Raw genomic sequence first — 14324 nt, 5'->3', positions numbered from 1 at the left:
AAGTAGGTTATCATGGAAAACATTTCCCTTGGCCCTTAAAATCACTGGGTTTGGGTTATTCACTTAGGAGTTCTACTATAATCAAGTTTTCCATATGAAGAGAAGTTTAGCCACTGAAATCTAAGAGATCTTCAATGGTACCCTGTAGAAAGGAAAAAAAAAAAAAAGAAAAGAAAAAACCCTTTTGTGTTTGAAAAATGATTAGTCTGAAATTAAAGATATTGCCCTCCAAAAACAAGAGAAAAGGCTGGCTAGTTCAAGTCAGAAACCCAGGGTAGAGGTTTCCAAGGCCCTTTTACTAGGGGGAAGGTCCCCTTTATAGCACAAGACTTCACTATGTATCAGACAATCAGATCAGTTCCTAAAAATTAGGGGGGGAAAAAAAAGGAAAAACAAAACACATTCACTTTTTATGTATATATTAAACATAAATTAAAAGAATTTATAAAATGGTCACCTTTCTTACAGAGTAAATGCAGAGTGTATTATGAATGCACCTCCAGGTTTAAGTTGTTTCAGTTGTTTTTGTTTTGTTTTCCAATAATAAATAAATAAAATTGATTGTTAAGTCTTGGATCCACCTGTGCCACAGCAGGGCTCTGAGTCATTACTGGCTCTTCTCCCCTTGTCACTCCTGTGCGCAGCGTTTGGTTGGACCAATTTCACCGGCCCATCAAAGTACTGGCTATCTTTGCGGGGTGGCATCCGCTCATTAATTCGGTCCAGACCTCGGGCTTCTTCAAAACTCCGGATCCTGTGCTGAAGCGAAAACCCTCTGATGGCTACAGAAAAACAGGAAAGGGAGGAGCTCTATTAGACAGTAAAGCGACCAGCTTTAAGTTTCTTAGCATACAGCAACCTCCTAGAGAAAAATACAGAAGGGTGGCTGTGGAGCACATGTCTGGTGAAGGGATTGAGCAATATTTGATTTCAATTAGCCTGGTCTGAAGCTACTGCTTCCTTAAGGCCCAAAGGGCCACGGAAACTGTGAAAGTCATTTTCATAGTTCAATTAATCATAGCAGAAGTAGACCTGACAAAAAGCCCCAATACATTTGAAAGAGTCTCTTATGGGCCAGAAACGTGCTCAGTGAGAGAGAAAAAAAGGCAACACTAGAATAACAGAACAAGTTAAGCAGAGTAGCTGCTCTAACACAAACATCACATAGACCACACAAAAAAGTTTGTTTAGAAGGAAAGCTTTTTATCTTGCACAACCAGGAGCTGAATGTAAGTTAAAAGCCATCTAAAAAATAGTTCCTAGATATTTTCTTTCTGATTGAACTTTTGTATCACCAAGGAAAGGCATTCCCATTGTGAACCATCTTATCTAACAGAACAATTAAATTTATAACACAAGTTTATCGATTCCAATGGTTTTCATCCTCAGAATTCATAGATAATTTGTTACTTAAAATTTGTTTTCATAGAAACAAAGATAATTTAGCTTGACTGACTTAGGGCAACCTCAAAAACAAATCAAACTAACTCCTATCTACTTTTGCCTCCACTTTTGATGTCCTTTGGAATCATTAGATAAAGAGGCTGAGGTTTGAATTTCTGATAATCAAATGGATGCCTCTTGGATATGCAAGGGCTATGAGATTACACCATTTGAACCCCCATGACCAGTTGCTTAAGCTTCAGTCATTGCATTAAAACTGAGAGAGCCCAGAAAGGACTTCAGCTGTGGAGAAGATCATTTAAATTAATACAAATACAGGACACAAAGGAAATACTTTGTGAGCACGCCTAGAGATATCTCTTCCTTTCCTCACTGTTACAGTTCTGGTGATGCAATAATAAAAGATTTCAAATGTTGACAAAGCTTTTAAAACCAGTAGACAGACACATGATCACATCTATCATAGGAATATGGCCATACCTTCCCGGGCCTCTACCGCTTCTACTGTGGCTGTAAGAGGCAGGAGCAGTGGCATGCAAAAATGAAGGCAGAAAAAGAGTGAGTAAACCAACAGCACTGCTGCCAGCACAGACATCCCAGCGTCCCACCTTTAAGCCTATTCTCATCCCTAATAAAAGTCGACTAGTTAGAGAAGCGACAGGATTACTGCGAAAAACTAAATTGGGGGGAAATATGAGGTGGGGAGAGTTTCTAAGATTGTTCACATTGTGAGTGGCACGAGAACCTTTTAGCTAATGTCATCCATAGCTAAGACAATGGGGTCAATCAAGCTGACTAGAAGAAACAAGAGTTACGACGTTTTCCTCATTTTAAATAGCCAGCTGCTAATCTACGTCTTAACATTCACATATCAAAATATGTCCAGTCAAATCATTTAATATTACAACTGTTCTTTAGTTAGATCTGTAGCTGCTGTGTCCTATTAAAAAAAGTTACTTAAAACTATTTCTTAATGATTTCAAGCAACTTGTGTGGGGTCCAACTGTCCTTAATGAAAAGGAGTGGCCGTTGAATAACAGACTGGCATTTGGAAGGAGAGAAAAATGGGTTATAAGTGAAGGGTTATTTCTTTTCCGGGGGTGGAGTACTAAGCTGGCAAAGGCATAAATCTATTCAATTCTGAATACAAATTCATGTACCATCTGGGAGGAGAGACACAGCAGAGGCTGACATTTCCAACCCACATGGCTTCCATTCACTGTGCAAGACAGCAGGCCAATTACTAAGAAGGCCCTCTTCTCCCTCACTTTTGGAAAAGGAAGCTATTTAAGAATTAGTATCAACAGGTAAACTTTCTTGCATCTTCATTTTAAGACAGTAAAAGCGCTAATATATGAAAAGGTTACCAGTTGTAGCAAGAAAGATCTTATTAGGAGAACCCTGTCAGTTCCTCCAATACCAATTTTTTAAAAGAAGGCAGGGAAGAATAATGAACAGTAACACTTTGCTGTTCCTGAGGCTTTTTATATCCATCAGAGAGGAGAAACTGGAAGAACTGAAAATTAACTTCCCAAGGCAATGGGGAAAATGGAAACTTGGAATCAACTTATCAACTGCTTACATTTGTCAACCATGTGTTGGCACGTGTTAAGGCAATGTCACACCCTCTCAAATCTCCTCACATCGAACAAATTTTCACAAGAAAACAATAATGCCTTCAAACAGTACATCACAAAAGCAACTGTTAAGAAGTGGGAGAACAAGGCTTTACCTGAAATTGTATACACAGTGTTGGTTAATTAGAATTTAAAAGCTATGTGTGTGGCAAAATGTGTACTAGTATCACATTGTTTTGGGTCCTCCTAGAATTGCTTTTTGCATTGGGTATTAAGAGAGCCTGCACTGAAGGATATTCCTTACAAGAAACAGTCATATAAAACTGAGAAACTCTTTTTTCTTTTCCTTTACTGAAATATACTTTTCTTTACTGAATGAGATCTCTTTACTGAAACATAATTCACATAACCATAAAATTCACTTGTTCAAAGTGATAGTTCAATGATTTTAAGAGTTGTGCAGCCATTACCACAATCTATGGTTAGAATATTTTCATCACCCCCTAAAACCCCATTTCCCTCCCTCATCCCTTTCCCTAACTTTACAGTCAACCACTAAAGTACTTTCCGTCTCTACAGATTTGCCTGTTCTGGACATTTCGCATAAGTGGAATCATATAATCTGTGGTTTTAGTGATTGGCTTCTTTCACTTAGCATAATGTTTTCAAGGTTCATTCATGTTGAGGATTGTATCGGTACATAATTCCTTTTTATGACTGAATAGTATTCCACTGTATGAATATACCACATTTTGTTTATCCATTCATCAGATGATAGACATTTGTGTTGTTTCCACTTATTGGCTATTACAGAGCATGTTACTATGAACATTTGTGTACAAGTTTTTGTGTGGCTACGTTTTCATTTCTCTGGGTATGTAACTAGGAGTGTAACTGCTGGGTCATATGATTAACGGTATGTTCAATCATCTAAGAAACTGCCAGATTGGTTTCCAATGTGCTGCTCCATTTTGAATCCCCACCAGCAGTGTATGAGGGTCCTACTTTCTCTCCATTCTCACCAACACTTGTTTCTATCTGCCTTTTTGATTACAACTATCCAGTGGGCTTAAAGTGGTATCTCATTGTGGTTAATGTCTAATGATGTGGAACATCTTTTCACATGCTTATTGGCCATTTGTATGTCTTCTTTGGAAAAATGTCTATTCAATTTTTTACCCATTTTAATTGGGTTATTTGCCTTTTTATTATTCAGTTACAAGAATTCTTTACAGTTTCTAGATACTAGTCTCTTATCAGATGTATGCTTTGTAAATACTTTCACCCATGCTGTGGGTTGTGTTTTCACTTTCTTGATGGTTCCATTTTCAGCACAAAACTTTAAAACTTTTGATGGAGTCCAATTTATAACTGACCTGCTTTTTATCTTATGGTCTTTCCTCTTTATTTTGGCTACTAGGAAGCTTGGAGTCAAATTTGTGACTGACTACTGGCTTTCACTGGTTTGTTTTCCTTTGTGCTCCAATTTCCAAGCATATTTATTTCCCTTCACTGTGTTGGATGTATACTGTAACTTACTCAAATCCCCCTTGGAACAAGGTGGGGTATAAATGAATGTAGGCTATAAGGCCATATAGGATGGGATATTGTTGGTTGAAGGCTCTCCAAGTAAAGTTACATGAACAATAAAAGATCTTTTTCAGCTAACGCTCCAGTTTGCCAGTGAACCTGTGGAACTGAGACTCTGATGGGAAAATGACAAATAAACTCAGTTCTTGTCAATCAATAAGAGAGAATAAGAAGCTCTAAAAAGTTGGCTGCAACTTTAGTTTTGTTCTTACACATTTCTGAGATTTCTATCAATTTTGGAGTACCAATAAACAATCCTATATTGATTAAAACACTCATATTCAAATCAGGAATGAAGAGAAACTGCATATATTTGGGACTGAGAACAAAAGATAGACCAAGGATTATAAACAACAAATCTCCAAATAACACATCCATAAAATTCTCTTTGCTACTTAGTAATCCCAGATTTGCAGATTTACTCTTTCAAATCAAGGTCTAGAAAAATTTCATTCAGATTAAAACAACAACTCTGTGGATCAGCAAATTTCCAAAATCTTTCAAGAAAGGATGTATAGGATGTTCCTTTCTTTCTTTACCCGTATCACTACCCATTAACTCTAAAATGCTTTGTCAGAGCTGCTCTCAGAATATTTCACATGACTAATAAGCAGAGCAATGACGGAAAAGTATTTTGCTTACAAGAAACTGCACATCTCAGAGGAAAAATTCAGTCTGAAACAGTTTACTGATTCTTCCTATGAAACTACAGAACTTAAAAAAATTAATTTTATACTTCCAAGGAGAAAATGTTCACTCTTCCTTATAAATAACTAAACTCTAATATTTCAGTATTCAATTTGAAAGAGAAGGAGGAAATCAATCCTATAAAAAGAAGAGGGGGATGGGCTTCCCTGGTGGCGCAGTGGTTGAGAGTCCGCCTGCCGATGCAGGGGACACCGGTTCGTGCCCCCGTCCGGGAAGATCCCACATGCCGTGGAGCGGCTAGGCCCGTGAGCCATGGCCGCTGAGTCTGTGCGTCCGGAGCCTGTGCTCTGCGATGGGAGAGGCCACAACAGTGAGAGGCCCGCGTACCACAAAAAAAAAAAAAGAAAAGAAAAGGGGGAAAGGGGGCTGTTCCTATTAATCAATAGCCCTGGAATGTTCACAAAATGCAAAGAATTCCTATAAGAGGCAGGGTGACAAGGAAAAGAAAAACTTAAGTAGAAGCAATTCAAAAAACAAGGCGGGCAAAAAAGCACTGAAACTCTACTTTAAGTTGTTAATGCTTCAACTCCAGTTTTCTTGCCTAGAATTAGTCATCCAATGACTTGATCTCATGTTTCTTCCCCTTGCTTGACCAGATCTGTTTATTCTGACAAATATCAACCTTATCATTCCTGGGTTCCATAAAGTCCTCTCCTTAAAGTCAACGCCCACGTAATTTTCAGAACTGACACTCTGGTTGAAGCGGTGACTGAGGCACTGTTGTAGGATATGGTTTGCAGGCAAAGAGGCAAACTCCCTTTCTGACTGAGAAACTCTAACCCCCCAAAATTAAGGTATAAAACACACAAGTGAGGCATATGATGTGCATAAATCTGAAGTGTACTGCTTAATACATTTTTATATATGCATGCACTTGTGTAACTACCACCTAGGTAGTGATATAGAACATTCCCACTACTCCAGAAGTCCCCTGGGCTCCTTCTGGGTCCATATGCTCCCACCAGAGGACGTGCCATTCTGACTTCTTTTACCATTGATGAGCCTGCCAGTTCCTTTTTTGTTGTTGTTGCTTGTGTTTCTGAGAACAGAAAGCACATATACCTATCGAGTGTTTCACTTCAGTGCCTGGGACACGGTGAAGCTCTTTTTAAAAAATAATTATTTATTTATTTTTGGCTGCTCTGGGTCTTCGTTGCGGTGCGTGGGCTTTCTCTAGTTGGAGCAAGCGGGGGCTACTCTTCGTTGCAGTGCGCAAGCTTCTCATTGCGGTGGATTGTCTTGTTGCAGAGCACGGGCTCTAGGCGCGCAGGCTTCAGTAGTTGCAGCATGCGGGTTCAGCAGCTGTGGCTCGCGGGCTTAGCTGCTCCATGGCATGGGGGATCTTCCTAGACCAGGGCTCGAAACCATGTCCCCTGCATTGACAGGCGGATTTTTAACCACTGTGCCACAAGGGAAATCCCAGTTCTTTTTTTTTTTTTTTTTTGAAAACAGAAAAATAATTTATTCCAAAAGATAGCAGAAATAAATTCATCCTAAAAATATACTTTGGCATAATTCTGGTGGGACAGATCTTCCCTCTGAACATGTTCTCCTATTGACTGCCCCACTGGAGTCTTCCTGTCTTGTAACAGCTCTTAAACACTTTGCTGATTCCCATGTAGTGAGCAGGCAGGAGCCACCTTCAAATCCACAGGTTCCAAAGAGAGAGTCATATATTTCTCAGAAGACCAGCATTTTCTATCTCAGAGGAGTGCATAGACATTTTATGGAGCCTGCACAGTTTAAGTAGGTACACAATTCATCAAAGTGTAAAAAAGGTGATGGGAAAAAAAATACTGCATTGTAGAATAAGATGTTCAAATGTGCTGTGAATGTTTAAGGAAGCTGGTGGCCAAAATAGGCAAAGTCAATGAAGGTGGTCTAGGTATGGAGGTGATTTAACATCTCTTCATGACTAGAGATAACAGCAAACTGAACAGGTTACCAACAAGGTGATGATAACTCCCAGTTGGGACCCTTAGGGATGAACCAGGGCTCCAAGAAGCTGACGAAGCCCCAGAACACGCTCATCATGATGAGAGGCACCGTGAGGCCCATATATGCCACGGTTGCTTCCCCGCCTCCTCACTTTGATCCCACCCAGAAATGTTAGTCTGCTTGTTCTTGCACATCATATAAATCAGACAGTCTGTGCTCTTTTCGGTGTAGCTTTTTTAGTTTACCATGATGTCTGTGAGATTCAACCACGTTTTTGCATGTATTCATAATGTTATTTTTTATTGCTGAGTAAATTCCATTTTATAAATATAACACAATTTATCTATTCTACTATTGATGGACATTTGGTTGTTTCCCATTTTGGACTATTATGAGTAAAGCTAAGGTGAGCATTCTTATGCACATCCTTCGGTGGACATATACACTAATTTCTCTTCGATAGAAACCAGGCATGGGGGCTTCCTTGGTGGCGCAGTGTTAAGAATTTGTCTGCCAATGCAAGGGACATGGGCTCGAGCCCTGGTCCGAGAAGATCCCACATGCCATGGAGCAGCTGGGCCTGTGAGCCACAACTACTGAGCCCGCATGCCTAGAGCCCGTGCTCCACAACAAGAGAAGCCACTGCAATGAGAAGCCCGGAAGGAAGAGTAGCCCCTGCTCGCCGCAACTAGAGAAAGCCCGCGTGCAGCAACGAAGACCCAATGCAGCCAAAAATAAAATAAAATAAACAAAAAAAAAAAACAGGCATGGATTTGCTGGGTTGTAGGGTAGACATATGTTTTGCTTTATTGCCCAACAGTTTTCCAAAGTGGTTGAACCAATTTACAAACCCACTAGCAATGTATCTAGTTTTAGTTCTCCACAAACTCATCAACACTTGGTATTGTCACACTTATAAATTTTAGCCATTCTAGAGAATATGTAGTGGTATCTCACTGTGTTTTTATATCCATTTCCCAGACGGGTAACTATTTTAAGCACCTTTTCATATGCTTTTTGGCCATTTTAATACCCTCTTTTGTGAAGTGTCTGTTAAAATCTTTTGACCATTAAAAAAATTTGCTTGTTTTGTGTTTTTCTTATTGAGTTGTACTTTTTTTTTTTTTTGCCATGGGGTGCGGCATGCGGGATCTTAGCTCCCTGACCAAGGATCAAACCCATGCCCCTTGTGATGGAAGCGTGGAGTCTTAACCACTGGACCACCAGAAGTCCCTGAGTTGTAGTTCTTTATAGAACTACAGACTTTATAGAACTGTAGACTCTGAATATAAGTCCTTAGTCAGACATATGTACTGCAAAAATCTTCTCCCAGTTTATGGTTTGTCTTTTTCCTTTCTTAATCATGAATTTCTGTGAATACACATTCTTAATTTTCATGAAAGTCATTTATTCAATTTTTCTTTTAAGGTTAGTATTTTTTGTGTCATATTTAAGGACTCTTTATCTACCCCAGTGCTTAGTTTCCATACCTTCTTCTGGGAGTTTTACTGTTTTAGATTTTACATTTAAGTTATAATTCATTTTGATTTAGTTTTTGTGTATGGAGATCCATTTTCCCCCAGAGATAGATATCCAATTGCTTTAGTACCATTTATTGGAAGAAGCCCTACGTTTCAATTTGACATTGACTGCTAGGTAACGGGAGCACACCTTCCATGAAAGGAGCATTTCTCATACTCACCTGTCTCAATAGTCTGCTTTCCTCCTGAGAGTACACCCAAAGGGAGTGTACCTGTAGGAGTCAGGCCCTTGAGAGTCAGCACACTCTCACTCTCTTCCCTGCAAAGGAAGATCAAAGCCCAGGGTTAATGCTAGGGTGTCTACCTCTCAGTACCTACAAAGATACTTGAAAGAAGTTAAGAAAAGATGCGCAGAGATGGAGGATAGGTTCTCCTTCTCCCTACCCCTTCTCTGACCCAAAGAAAGGGATGTTTTCTGTAAATATTCCAATTAACAACAATTAGCCAGGTCTTGTTTTCAATTAAAGCCATTTAATAATCAGGTGCTGTTCTAATGTCTTCCATATATTACCCCATATAATCCTCCAAAGAACCTTGTAAGGCAGATCTGCTATTATCACTCTTTTACAGACCAGGAAAATGAGGTACAAGATCACACAGCTGAGAAGATGTAGAGCCAGGATCTGAACACAGGCAATCTGCCTCCAGAATCCACATTAAATCACTGCACTCACTGCACTGTATCTAAGCTCATACCAAATAAATGTTTGCCAGGCATTTCTAGGCACTTTAACATGTAGGTCTGATTCAAATTGTACTCAACCCAAGAACAACAGTTCTAATACCAAACTCCAATTCTAAAACAACTGTTCTGAAATCAACTTCTAAATTACTCTCAAAATGCTTTTATCCCACAGTGTAATGACAGAGTTATCCTTACCGAAGAATTGAAAAGACCCGTGCCATCTTCCCAATGGCTCTGATTTTATTCTTGATGATCTCCTTTCGAACTGTAGTGCCTCCTTAGAGAATACAAAGAATAAGTGAGTTAAAGGAATATGTTAACAGGTTACTTTTAAAAAATGCAGGATGAAGCATCTTTCTAAGTTAAAGAAATTGTTTTTAAAAAAAGAAATCAAGGCCTAAGTTTGTTTAAACAAACCAAAGTCCCAGGAAGTTGTAAGGAGCAAGAGAAAAAAAAAAATAACCCAGAAGAGAGAAAAAAAAAGATGATGTAAAAAATGGAGGGGCCACAGAAAAGACAGACCTGAGTGGACCTATGAGGTAGGAACTTATTTGTGGTTCTGGAATGTAAAACACAGGGAAGAATGAAATACACACATATAAACAAAGACAGTTGCTACAGCAAAGATCTCTTTTGAGAATGCTGTGGGCCACCTCAGGATGCAGGGTTTGGCCTGCCAAATGGCAAGTGATGACTTGAGCAGTTGTCTTCTGCATGTAAACACAACACACAGCTAGCTCTCCTGAACTTAGTGAGAGCTGCTTTCATTTTACAATCCTCACTTACTCACAAACCGGTGAGTTATTTCCTACCATAGACAACTGTGCAGTGTAAATTATGATGATGGGTAAGGTATTTTATAAAGCAACATCAAAAAAGTTAACGTTAAGACTTTACGGCCTTTTCTCATCCAAGATTTAGGAAACAGCTCACACATGAGAAGCCAATGTCCAGGCATGCATCAGGTGACCGCATTCAAACGTCAGAAACTAAGAAATGTGGCCTCTCCTTCCTCGCCCCCCAGTTCTAAATATCCTGCAGGATCATACAGCAGGGTTCAGAGAAAACATATACATTGAAACAGAAAGGGAGGATGGAGGGCCTGTCTGAAATTATTCAACTACAACTAAAAAAGTCTAATTAATAGATTGTGGTGGGACAGACAGCGAGTAGTAAGCTCATAGCACATTTTGGTCAGATACCTTTCTGATAGCTTGAAATGTAGTGATCTTCAGGGAGAAGAGACACCAAGAAACAAGGAGATGAAAATAGAAATATGGGAAGAGAAATTTAAGTTTGCATGGAAGAGAGAAAAGAAAAAATCAAAGCGAAATGCAATGAGAGAAGCAGGCTTTTATCTTTATCAGCTCAGAAGAGACATCCTTGGTATCACGATAGAATATTAAATTACAGATTTCTTGCCAGGAGTGTTTCTATTTCTTAAAAGTTTTACATTAATTCACATCTATTATTTTCCAACATGGTCTATCCCCATAGATCATGAAAATAAAATTAGACAAAGAAAAAGATACTATTTGTGGAACAAATAATGCTGAAAACAATGAATGACAGAATGAACAGCTTACAAATCTCTTAATAAGAGCATCATGTTTTTATATAATGGATTCAATATCTTCTCATATCTTTCTAGAGATATTACAGTTTTTTCATTTTTAAGTTTTATATTTTCTCCAGAATCTCAAGTTCACTTGAGTTGCTTTTTGCTGTTTTTGTTGTTGTCTCTCTTAGACACTTTCCTGAAGAGTCCTATAATTCTTGGTGCCTGCTCATCATTAAGAATGAGGGACTAGAAAGCTTTCAGAGTTGGTAGGTGGGCTGCTGACTTGGAGCTTTACATACACAGAATGACCAGGGTGGGTCTTTGTTAGGGAATTCTCTGTATCAGTACTGAGATTGCATACGGTCACGTAATTCACCTGTTTTTGGCAAAGTATCGACACCCTCAGTTGTATCCTGGTCCAGAAATTCTTTGCTTTACGCTTTTTAGAGGTTAGCCTCCAGTCTTGGAGAAGAGGCAGCTAGGACTTCAGCTGCCTTTCAAACAGCTTTTACCTACTCATTTTAGCTCAGCCCCCATCTCCCTCTTCCCCTCAACTCAAGGTCCCCAATTCTAGCAACTGGTGTAGGCTACCAATTCCTTTGCTTTTTGAGGATTCTGTACTGGAACTCGGTATTCCCCATTACTTAACTGGTCTTTAGCTTTCTTGAATCAGCCAAGTCAGTAATACTAATTCATTTGTTTTCCAGCTTCCAAAATCCCTACAGAAATCTCCACATTTTTGTAGGCTTATAAATTTGTAAAAATCTCTTTTATTGTGAAGTATGATAAACATACTGAAAAGTACACAAAACAAATGTATAACTCAATGATTTATTAAAAGCAAATGGCCATATAACCAGTCAGGACAATAAACAGAACCCTGCCAGCACCCCAGATTCCCCACCTTGGGCCCTTCCTAATAATTAGAGTCTCCCTCTTCCCAAAGAAAATCATTCTCTTGACTTCTGTTGAAATCACTTTCTTGCTCTTTATAGTTTTATCACTTAAGCATGTATCCACAAGTACAAGTTTTAATTTTTTTTTAATTTTATGTAATTGGAACAATCAAATAACGTATTTTTGTGTCTGGCTTCTTTTGCTCAACATTATGTTTGTAAGACGCATCCATGTTTTCCCTGTTCCTGTAGTTCACTGTCATTATTGTATACAATTCCACTATATGAATATGCCACAACTTATTTATCCTTTCTCCTGTCAGTGGTCATTTGGGCTGATTCCAATTTTTGGCTATGTTGAATTCAGCTGCTGTGAATATTCCAGTGCATTTCTCTTTGCTGCACATATTTCTCTTAAGTACATTCCTATAATTAGAATGCTCAGTTATAGGGTATGTATATGTTCAATTCTGGATAACAGTTTAGCATTATCTACTAAAGTGGACGTACCAATTTACACTTCAGTATATGAGCATTCCTGTTGCTACACATTCTGGCCAACACTTGATGTTATTCATCTTCACTTTTAGCCAATTTGGTAGGTGTGTAGAATCATCCATTGTGGTTTTAATTTGCATTTTCATGATGACTAATGTGGTTGGATAACTTTTCATATTTTTACTGGCCATTTGGATACCCTCATTTGTGAAGTGCTCATTCAAGTCTCATCTCACTGATATGTAGTTCTTTATATATTCTGCATGAGTCACTTTTTGGTTGTGTAGCAAATATCCTCTCCCACTCTGTAGCTTGTCTTTTCACACTCTTTTTTTAAATTTTAATTTAATTTAATTTATTTTTTCCCACCCCGCTGCATGCGGGATCTTAGTCTCCTGACCAGGGATCGAACCCATGCCCCCTGCAGTGGAAGCACAGAGTCTTAACCACTGGACTGCCAGGGAAGTCCCTTCACACTCTTTAAATAGAGTCTTTTGATAGATACAAGTTCTAATTATTATTATTATTATTTTTCCGGCGGTACGCGGGCTTCTCACTGTTGTGGCCTCTCCCGTTGCGGAGCACAGGCTCCGGACGCGCAGGCTCAGCGGCCATGGCTCACGGGCCCAGCCGCTCCGCGGCACGTGGGATCCTCCTGGACCGGGGCACGAACCTGTGTCCCCTGCATCTGCAGGCGGACTCTCAACCACTGTGTCACCAGGGAAGCCCCATTGGTTATTTGTCTTATCTTTTTTACTTCATAAGTCTTGCCATGGATTTATCAATTTTATTAGTCTCTTGAAAAGAGTACATTCTGGTTTTACTGCTCCTCTATACTATATTTTATTTATTTATTTATTTATTTATTTATTTATTTACTTTGGGGGGGCTGCACTGCACAGCTTGTGGGATCTTAGTTCCCTGACCAGGGATTGAACCTGGGCCCTCAGCTGTGAAAGTGTGGAGTCCTAACCACTGGACCACCAGGGAATTCCCTATATTTTATTTTCTGTTTTCTTATGCTGCTCTTAATTTTTTATTTCATTCCACCTCCTTTCTTTAGGTTTAATGTGCTATCCATTTTTTTCCCTTAACTTCCTGAGATAGATGTTGATTTTTCACCTTTCTTCTTTTCCAATTTATGCATTTAAGGCTATAAATTTTCCTCTATGCATGGCTTTAGATGCATCCCTCAAGTTTTGTTGTTCTATTTTTTCTTTCAATTTATATCATTTTGTATTTAAGCACTGATTTTACAAAATGTGGTATAAAGGTGAACTAAATTTACAACTTAATTTGTTCATGTAAATTGCCTTCAAAATACACTGCAGCTAAGATGTGTATAAAATTTTACATACATTTGGAAGAAATCACACAGAAACAGTTGCTTTTTCAACAAACTTGGCTAATTTCACATCCCTTTTGGTCAGTCCCCCACGGACATGTGAGGTGAGGGGCATATGGACCTTGTTGTACACACTGAACCATTCTGGTGATGATTCATCTTCTCTGCTTGTAGGGTAACTTGAGACATAAAGCCAGATGCCTGATTACAATATTTGAAAGACAACTCCTTGTAGATGGCACCTCTCTCACTTAATTCTGACCATCCTGCTGCTTTAAGGTCAACTTGGTTCCTCTCCTCTGCTGTCAACCAGTGAACATCTGCTGAGGTTCTGGTTCCAGCTCCAAACCCAGGCCTGCCTGGTGCACTGCCTGCCCTCAAGTTTTAATATGTACTGCTTTTTATTTTCATTCAGTTCAAAATATTTTGAAATTTTAATTGTGATATATGACCCATGGGTAATTCATTTCATTTCATTTTATTTTATTTTAATTTTTGGCTGTTCCATGTGGCATGCAGGATCTTAGTTCCCCGACCAGGGATTGAACTGGCGTCCTCAGCAGTGAAAGCGTGAAGTCCTA

The 14324-nt window shown here is 39.0% G+C and overlaps 1 protein-coding gene across 7 annotated transcripts in view; it reads right to left on the bottom strand.

Moving 5' to 3' along the window:
* Positions 1-279: 279 nt before the first annotated feature.
* The window catches only part of PPP3CC (protein phosphatase 3 catalytic subunit gamma), a 95965-nt gene continuing 81920 nt past the window's right edge, over positions 280-14324 (bottom strand). For 4 of the 7 annotated variants that reach the window (XR_004350282.1, XM_032634330.1, XM_032634328.1 and 1 more), the window contains 4 exons: positions 9639-9720; positions 8920-9017; positions 1885-1914; positions 403-782 (listed from right to left, as the gene is read on the bottom strand). Coding sequence is in view for 5 of the 7 variants with exons in the window: in XM_032634330.1 (XP_032490221.1) it covers positions 565-782; positions 1885-1914; positions 8920-9017; positions 9639-9720 (428 nt within the window). In the remaining 2 variants the exon portion in view is untranslated. Of the gene's footprint in view, positions 783-1884; positions 1915-8919; positions 9018-9638; positions 9721-14324 lie in introns of all 7 variants that reach the window. The other 3 variants (XR_004350281.1, XM_032634329.1, XM_032634332.1) reach the window with 2 other exon arrangements.

Source organism: Phocoena sinus, chromosome 6 (genome assembly GCF_008692025.1).
Source record: "Phocoena sinus isolate mPhoSin1 chromosome 6, mPhoSin1.pri, whole genome shotgun sequence".
Classification (NCBI taxonomy): Eukaryota; Metazoa; Chordata; class Mammalia; order Artiodactyla; family Phocoenidae; genus Phocoena; species Phocoena sinus.
The sequence above is the reverse complement of the archived record's forward strand: the minus strand, read 5'-3'. Positions and strand labels throughout refer to the sequence as shown.